Genomic DNA, 9,713 nt, shown 5'->3' on the forward strand with positions numbered 1-9,713 from the left:
ACCTGGGTTCAGCATGTTTGCATTAGCCCTTATGACCCAGTTCCACCCAGGTTTGTGGAACCCTGAGATCCGTTGGTTCTAAACAGACCAAGATGAGTCTGAGTTTAAAATGATTAAATCAGTTGGCTGCGACGTATGTTGCTGTGATGGAGGCTAAGCTAAGAAGCTAACCGGAAATCGCGTGTGCTGTAAACAACCCTACTGAGAGGAGAAAAGTATCGAGACGAACGAGACGACTGTAAATGAGAGCTGCTGCTTTGTCAGACAAATTTATTTTAATTTGGAAGTCTTATCAACACAGACTGGCTTCATTCACTTCCTCCACTGCTGTATACTAAAATAACTAGCAGACACTGCTCAGAACATCGACGTCATTCAAAACTCCGCCTTCTGTTCTCTGATTGGTCCAGGTAAAATAAACTACAAGCAGACACTGTGCAGAAAATTGACGTTCTGTTCTCTGATTGGTCCGGCTGAAAATCTTTTTAACTCTTTAATCTTTTTATCTTTCTTACAGCAAGTTCCACTTCATATATGTGCAGAGAAGGAAATAAACTTTATTGGAACAAATACRGGCTTAAATTATCCAGCAGCTAAAGATTCAGATTACAACTGTAAGCATGTGGGTTTCTTAAATTAAAACACCAGATTTAAACTTTCACATGSATACAACCGRAAGAGTCAGKTTATTTTGAAAKTTAAACCTTTAAAAGACGTACATGATCAGAATTTGTTCTCTGCGATATAATAAGGGTTAAGAATCCTGCGACTCAGCAYCAACTTGAGTGACAGCAGCGTGTCAGAGCAGCCATGTTTTTGTCCACGCCTCTTTGATTAAAGTTCTRTGAAAGCGTGTWTGAAGAACACTGTGACTTCTGAARTGCCAGGGGGAGCGTCAACCTGTTCGCCTKTTTAGTGGTACTGTCTTCTGAYAGAGCCTTACATGTCACTTCAGGGCTGTGGAGTGTTCACACTGGAGTCTGATGGCATCACATTCAAATTATGTGTACAACCACGCAAAAACAGTTGTAGCTGAGTCATAAGACCTGCAGTGTGTAATCTATTTTTCCAAACTGAGGTTGTAAAGCTGTCCGCAACATTTAAGATATTGTTTTTAACCTTTCCACAGAACCCCACCTAAAAAAATCCAAACTAACTGTACCTTCATTTGTCAATTTCAAACTGTGAAGACTTGCTGTATAATGCAACCTGTCAGCTGAACAACTTTCTGCTTCTGTTCTGTTAAACTGATCTTTAAACCCCAACTTCCTGGTTTGTAACTCTTCCCTTTTATTCTTCACTCTTCCCTCCGGCCTCCTGGTTCCTCCTCCTCCTCCTCTCTGTGCTTCTCCTCCATCTGTGGTTCTCCTCTGTGGTAGACTAAGCGTCGATGCCTTGCCTCTGAGCCCTCCACCATCTTTATGCTGTCTCAGACCTCCAGCAGAATGAGTTTCTAACCCAGCCCTTCAGGAGGTGACCCTCTGCCGTTCCTCCTGTCTCACTGCACCGTGTTCTTTATTTGTTTGTTGTTGTTTTTTTGCATTAATTTAAGGCTGCAGGAGCTTTGCTGTCAGTGCCACAGTCTTGTAATCCTTCGTGTTTTTGTCTCCCAATGTTTGTGTTTACGTGTTTTTGTTCACAGCATGTGAGAGAGATGAAAAAGTTTGAGAGGGTCCTGACTTTCCAGAGCTCAGACTCGTTACTAGACGGAGTAGCTGTCACAGAAGTCTGACTGGTTTCAAAATGGTAAAAAAAAAAACAAAACAAAAAAAAACACGCACTACTTGCTTCGGTGTGTGATGATGGATTGCACTTTGCCGGGGTGTGTGGTTTCACTTATTTAAGCTGTCCATCTTTGTGACATCCAGCGCGATCTGTTTGTGAGCTGGATGACATAAATATATCCAGGTGAAGTGTGGAACACCTGCTGCCAGGTGGCTAACGTGGAGKTTTGGCGCCATCTTGTGGTTCATATCATTGCTCCAGAAACATTATGCAGCAGATTGGTGGTTCCTGCATGCTTATGTTTGAGTTTGCATGGTTTAATTTTTTAATTTTAGCTTTGCTTTTTTTCTGGTGTATGTGGATGTGAAAATATTTTTAAAGCTGGCCAGTTTGACTGAAGAAATTTACATTAAAAAATAGACTTGTGGATCTGAGCATTAGACGTTTGGTGAAGTAACTGTGGAAGATAAACACATATACAACACTGATTTAGGTCATAATTCTTCCAAAGAAATAAAGATTCATCCACAGCTGGAACTCTGGCCAGCTAAAACAATAATGTCACATCCACCTGCTCTCTCAGACATCTGCAGCATCTAAATACTAATTTAGTCATTTCTCACCTGTTTTGATTCCTTTACCCTCACACAGAARGCTGACAAACTTTACAAGGGCCAGCTGTCGGAGTTCACCCCGCTGGCGTCCCTCCACCACCAACCGAAGGCCGGCGGCCTCCAGCGAGGCTCGGAAAACCAAAGGAACGCCGCACACCCCCGAAGGTCTGACACCCCCATCAAGAAAGTCATGTACACACGCTGGCAGAGATCAACAAATTACTGCACCTTCACCCCACTCCCGCTGTTCGCAAATGGCTCAAAGCGGGACAGTGCTTACGGTGGGGCGGAATCAGAAACCTCCGTTTGATTTTTTTTTTAAATTAATTATTTTGCTGTTTTCCCATCATTTATTTTTGGAGATATTCTCAATTGGAGCGAAACTGAACAAAAAGAAGTTCAGGCATGTTGTGGAGGTGCCTGGGAACCTCCCCTTACTGAGCTGGAGTTGAACAACAGCCTGAGTTTTTGGACAGCAGGGGATCTTTTTCAGGCTGCTACCAGTGAAGTGTGGCACAATGCATCATGGGACGGATTTCCAACCATCCRGCATCTCCACGACTCCTAAAGGGCTCAGTGTATTTACATCACCACAGTCTGAAAAACTGATTTTAGTGCTAAAATACACGCTCTGGTCCATTTTACAATCATTTGCCTTCAGCGGCTGCTAAAGTGTTCTATAACTTTTATCATTTTTTTACGTTTACGTGATGGTGTTGAGGCTGGAATGACGATGATGATGGTGAACAAACACGTTCTTGTTTTCTGCTCACGTCTCTCATGTCTCATTTCTGTCTGCCTGCTTTGCCTCTTGTAGGACCAACCGGTGTTGCCTGTGTGCAAACATGTTGTCCCGAAACGCTCCGTAGGACTCGGCCCTCACATCACTGTAAGGAGGCGTGTAGTGCTGAAGGAAAGCCTGAAATGTTACAYAACTTGGCTCTTTTTTTTTCTTTTTATGCTATGTTGAAGAAAAAGAAACAACACTTCTACATCCAGCACTTTCAGGCTTTCCTAACGCTGTAGGTAGAGACGTTTGTTCAGAGAAATAGTGCTTTAAAGCTAGAGTATTTTGTTTTGTCTTTAAGCTTTAGCTGAATGCATAGACGGCTCATTTAGTTTGCACTATAGCTGTGTGACGACTTCTTCTCTAATGTTGCCTTAAAGAAAACATAAATGTCTGCTATTATTTACCAAAACCAAGGATAAWTAATAATCCCTCAGGCAACACCTGAAGCAAACTGTGGGCTTATTTATTACCTTTTTTTGCCTGAAAGATGATTGATTGTAGATTGTATTAGTTACTCAAAGTTGTAGAAAAATGCAACTTATAATGCTCAAGTTTTAATTTAATCAGAGCACTTAAAAAAATTTAAAGTCTGTCTTAAAGAAATGTTAACAACAAAAGTGCCCTATTTTTATATATATAGTATAAGGGTGTTTCTGACTTGTATTATTAACACAGAAGAGTCTTTATTTATTTTTTTACATTGTATTTGAGCTGAAAGTGAAAAGTATTATAAAACAAACTTATAAACAGAATTGTCAGACATGGCGACTGAACACCTGRCTGCTCCTTTTTTGTCATCAAATGTTGATGCAAATGATGAACACTAAAAATGATAATAATAATAAACAGCTTAAATTCCAAAAAAAACATGTATTGTGCAAAATGTAAATTAAAACATAATTCAGTGATCTGCAAATCTCAAAAAAACATATTTTATTCACAATGGAAAAACTGTAACCATATCAAATGTTTAAACTAAAATATTTATTCAATTTTGAACAAAATTTGGGTAATTTTGAATTTTATGGTAGCAACACATCTCAAAGATAAGACAGATTTGTTATTTTATTGTAAAGCACCAAYTATGTCTTGATGGGAGCACAAACAGTTTGAAAACCTGCATTTTCTGCTGTGATGGAGCCTTTCCAGGTGTGTAAACCACCCCTGCTTGAGACACTAATGCACCCCTATACCATCAGAGAGGCAGGCTTTTTAACTGTGCACTAATAACAAGCTGGATGGTCCCCTCTCTTTAGTACAAAGGACATGGCGTCTGTGGTTMTCAACAAAAATGTTAATTTTGAGCCCAAAGAAAACTATGTTCACTTAGCCTTTGTGCTCAGTTTCTTCGGGTCTTTTGATGATTTTATGAATTGTAGATGATGGGAAATTCCAAGTCTTTCAGTTTTTCCATTAAGAAACATTATTGTTTCACTAATTGTAAACAGTTTTTCACAATCTGGTGAGCCTCTGCCCATCTTTACTTCTAACAGACCCAGCCTGTCTAAAATGCTCTGACTGACTTGTCGCCAATTAACTTGATTTGTTGAAAAATACTCCTTCAACCTTTTTCTATATTTTATACCACAGCCTTTTTAATCTGTACCAACTTCTTTGAAATGTGTAGCTGCCATTAAAAAAAATCTAAAATAGATACAAATTCTTGCTTTATCACYAACTGGGTTGTAGCTTTCTCACCTTTCTTTATTTTTCTTAGGTAAACAAAAAGCACAAGCTTTCTCTTTYTTGTTAAAGTCTTAAAATGCATGAATACAAATTTGCTCAAATAATCCCAAATTGTAAAAATGTTGGTTTTCCTTCAGCTGCTCCCTTCTCCCAAGGTCAGCACAGCGAGCAAAACATGCATGAAAGATTTTACAACTGAACCTACAGCCTCAGGATTAGGAGACCGTGACACTGACCACCAAACTACAATTAAATAAATAAATAAATAAATAAATAAATAAACAAATAAAACTGCTATTACTATAAAAATATTGTAAAATAGTTATATGAGCAAACATGGGGTAAAAAACTGTTTTAAACTGATTTATTTCAAAATGTACATTATTATTATTATTATTATTATTATTATTATTATTATTGATTATAATGATTATTAGTAGTAGTATGCAGTAGAAGTAGTAGTAGGATTCAAATTTAAGGTTTACCTCATGTAGTAAAAATATATAAATATATAAAATATGTATACTGACGCAAGTAAAAGAACAGAGGTCTCGATTATTAAGAAATAAGTGAATAAWAATATTTTTATGACGTTTAAATCTTTTCTCACAGCTGCTGTTTGCTAACTAAAGCCAGCAGAGGTCACAGGTTAGACTGACTGTTAGAGATGATTTGAGATGTCAATTTTGCATCTTTTTTTTCTTTTTCTGTTTTTATAGCAGTCTCTCTTTTGTTCACGCTCCTTCTGCTGATGTGATGTGGAAGGTCTCCATCATCATCATCATCGTCATCATCATCACCATCACCATCTAGTCATCTTTCCTTCCTGCATCTTTTACGTAACCCCATCTCTCCATCCACCATGAGACAGAGCAGAAACTCTTTAATAGTACCTCTATGAACCAAAGCCTTGTTGCTGCTACAGTAGAGATACTTTTAGCTGCTTGACATTAGGTGCCTTGTGTTAGTCTGTTACATGTTAAATCGCTTTACGGTGAATTTACTACTTTTAGGGAGCGTTTAAACGGGACGAAGGCTCTGCAGTTGATGGATGCACTGGGAGGAGAYTGGAAACAAAATAATGAATGTAAAAAAAACGTGTTGCTGTGGATTGTTGTCATGGGCTTTAAACAAGTAGAAAATGATGCGCAGTCGATCAAATCTACACAAAAACATGACAAACTTCAGTTTGTTTTTTGATTTTATATTTTTGTTACAGATGTTTGTTTTTGAAATGTGGTTTCTAGTTGTTTAAGAGAAGTCTTTGCTGCTACAAAGTGGGATTTTTCTTTTACTTCAAAAAACAAAACCGTGAGGATAGTTCAGATCTTTGAAGTGGTCTTGTGTAATTTGGACACATTTGTTTCATTCTGACTGGATTGATGAGCTGATGGCTGATCTGACCAAAGTGGATTGCAAGGATGTATAAAACTCGACTTTCACATCACATGTGTCTGACAAAAAGTGGTGGCGGCAGCAGCTAGCTCTGGCATCTATAGCATGATTATCATAATATTTCTGCTAGAATAACCACATCATGTTTTCTAACTCAGCGTTTACATGACCCAGCATGATGATGTTTGAGATTAGAGCTTCCATAAAATTGCACTAATTGTTTGGTCCAAATTCTGCTGTTATTTCTTCAAATGAGTTTATTCAAAGAGCTATCTACAGCAGGTAAGATATTTATTGTTCATAACATTTGCACGACTTGTCTTCAGAAGATCTGAGCTAAAGGTCTATAATGTTTTAGACAACTTCTAAAAATTTAGTCCAACACTGAAAGTAGGATAAAAAATCTACTTGAAGACACTTTTGAATGTTCACATATTAATACAAGTAATTCTGCTAGTGGTGTCCCAATACCAGCATTTTTACAAGTACTAAAATGCCCCAGTACTCAAAAGGATTCCAATACCAGCATCGATACTGGGATTTTGGTATCAGTATTTTCATGGTTAACTTCCACTTCAAGTGAAAAGTTCCAGTTCCATGTTTAAGAAAGCGAATATTACGCTATTTTTATTTATTTAAATATTTTACAACAGTATGTATACATGCTGTGWATTTCATTTGATCCAGTTAGAGGGGCTGTAGGTCTATAAGGAAGGAGAGCCACCTTGTTCTAAATAAAATAAATGTGTTTTCAAAGTCACTGTGTAACATTTAAGTTACCCAAACTGAAGTACTCGTACATGGTTTGAGAAAAACTGGTATTGGGACACCCCTAATTTACACAAAACATAATTTTCCRAAGTCAGCATTTGTCTAAAATGTTACAGTGAGACGGCCTTTTACCCTTTAGTGAGCAGATGATTCTTCAAAACGTTTGCTTTAATCCAAAGTTCCAAACTTGGATTAATAAAATCACGTGTAAATGTGACAAGTTTAATTGTCTTTAAAGTTGTTAAAATAGGAAAAACCTACCGGAGCTTTAGCTGCAGTTTTTTAACTGGACAAACAGGAACACATTTACTGTATATTACGTCAGACAGCAACTAAACTTTTTGCTTTCAGTTTAGGAGCAAAGCTTCAACCGAAAGAGTTTATTGTCAGAAACAATTAGACAGTTTAAATAGAAAATTAACAGCCAGGTTTTTATGTGTTGAACCTGYGAGAGTGTTGGCACTTAAATCCTTTGGAAAAGAGTTTAGTTCTGTTTGTATGCACTTCAATTGTTTTGTATTTTTACTTTTTGGGACAGTATTTTTCTGTGATGAAACAACACTGGACACGTCTGAGTTACTTGACGTACGGAGAGCTTCACYRGTTGTAAAGAAGTCTGTTTCTGTGGTGTTTGCTGCTGTTTAACCTGCACTGAGCAGTTGTGTGAGGAATGACACGTTGCTGTAGAAACACTCAAAGCCATGAATCGTGGATTTTAGGGGTTTTGTTGTTTCTGTTAGCAACGTGTTACTGTAAAGTACACGTCCTGTAATCAGCACTATCTACACTCAGARGCAGTATCTACATGTATAAGAGCAGCATATATGGATATATATTTAGGCTTATTATTGTACAGTTTTGGGGTCTTTTTATATACAGTTTTTAATGGAATCATATCAAGATTTACTTATGGATTTTTGCCAATTTTTTTTCTTTTAGCTACAAACAGCAAACGATTGTATATTTGCTTGAAATAAAAACCAGGAGTGTAAATATGAAAGATTTTTGTTCTTTATTTTTTTGAAATGATTGAACTTGTGGATGCACTGTTCTCCAGAGCCACAGGGGAGCAGTAGAGTATTTTAGARGTGGGAGATCTTTCTAAAAAATGCCTCAGATGGAATTTGAGTCATAAAACACACCTGAAGCATTTAAATCCATGAAGCAGGTGCAAAAAGAAAACACTAATCTTAAGAGCGTAAAACCTATATGTGTGTTTTAGTTATAAACTAAACTAGTTGGGCTGAAAATGAGAATTTWTTTTTTTTTAAATACTCCTCAAAGTGGCTCCAGGGCACTCTGCTTCATCTGAGGACGTCAACAAGATTAGGATTAGGATGAAGGGTTTGGATCGATTGGTTTTCCTGTCATCTTTTTTTTTCTTTTTTGCTTCTCATGCACGTTGATCTCCACGTCCTCTCCTCCACAGCTGGCAGCGGATGAGACCTGCGAGAACATCTGAGAAAAGACGGAGGAAATATCTAGGCCAAGACTGTCAAGAGGTGAAATCTGGAGAGGAGGAAAGGGAAAATCACAGAAGGGATGTAAATAATGGTGGGGGGGGAAGTGGTTTTTTTTTTTTTTCATTTTGTGTTTTACCTTCCTCATTTTGGTGTTTTTTTTAATGTTTTTATGGTTTCACCACAAGTTAAAGAGCAATGACTCATTCAGTCGTTTACAAAATGAGAGCAGACCCACTAAAGTCCTTTTACCGCCACTTTTGTCAACTCTGAAACTTCAAATATAAATAATCCGGTGTGTCTACCTCGCAACTTGTTTTTAGGGTGCATCACTCAGAATATATAGGCGTGTGGGTGGTGAAATTTAAGGTGTAACCAGGTTCTTTCCAAGCGCTTCATCACCCGCTTTACTCATGTCGACGCTTCAGGTCGGATGGCTGGGAGCAGATTAACACATTCTCCTGACGAATGATGAATTCAGCTCCTCCAGCAGATGAAAGTATGCTTAAAAAGAGCCACGAAATTAAGCGGCAGTGAAAGTGCCAGGAAACCAAAACCTGGATGCAACACTGGAAAAAAAACCTACGATATTCCACAGTTATCTCTTTGAAACTGCTACAGGTGTCTGCTCAGCAACAGGTGACTTAAAGATAGAAGGTGTCGACACTGTAATCCCATAAACCTCTGTTGCTTTGGCAGAAAGTCCCTTTTGAGTGTAAAATTAAGGTTGAAGAAAAACTTTAGCATTTTCTCAGATGATTACATGCTCTTTCACAGGAAGTTGATTAGGCAACTTGAATTAGCACAAAGAGGGAGAACAGGTGAAAACTAGTGAGATGTTCAGAGGTAACAAAACCTCATGTAGGAAATATCTGGTAATCAAATATTCTCATAAAAATACAGTCAGGTCCATAAATACTGGGACATCGACTCAGTTCTCATCTTTTTGGCGGTAAACACCACAACGGATTTGAAATGAAACAAGATGTGCTTTAGCTGCAGACTTTCACATTTCATTTGAAGGAATTTACATCCAAATCATGAATTACAATAATTAGTTTTTAAAGGGACCAAAAGTAACGGGACAAATTAACAATTAAAAATCCCTTGCAGTCGTTTCCAGCCTTTAGTCTGGCTGACATCAGCAGACGGTTGGTTTCGGCCCTGTCACACCTCTACTGCAGCTCTCTTCAGTTCCTGTCAGTTCTTGTATGTTTTTTCTTCAGTTTTGTTTTCAGCAAGTGAAATTCATGCTCAGTCCGATTCAGATCA

The 9,713-nt window shown here is 37.9% G+C and overlaps 1 protein-coding gene across 9 annotated transcripts in view; it reads left to right on the forward strand.

Annotated features, from left to right (window-relative positions):
- LOC106534870 (probable phospholipid-transporting ATPase IH) overlaps positions 1-7,981 on the forward strand; it is a gene marked incomplete at its 5' end in the record, with an annotated part of 29,835 nt that extends 21,854 nt beyond the window's left edge. For 2 of the 9 annotated variants that reach the window (XR_001312395.1, XR_001312396.1), the window contains 2 exon segments: positions 2,377-3,228; positions 5,535-7,981. Coding sequence is in view for 7 of the 9 variants with exons in the window: in XM_014031641.1 (XP_013887095.1) it covers positions 2,377-2,649 (273 nt within the window). 9 annotated transcript variants of the gene reach the window in all.
- Between the last annotated feature and the right edge of the window lie 1,732 nt (positions 7,982-9,713).

Source organism: Austrofundulus limnaeus, unplaced genomic scaffold (assembly GCF_001266775.1).
Source record: "Austrofundulus limnaeus strain Quisiro unplaced genomic scaffold, Austrofundulus_limnaeus-1.0 Scaffold1293, whole genome shotgun sequence".
NCBI classification, from domain to species: Eukaryota; Metazoa; Chordata; class Actinopteri; order Cyprinodontiformes; family Rivulidae; genus Austrofundulus; species Austrofundulus limnaeus.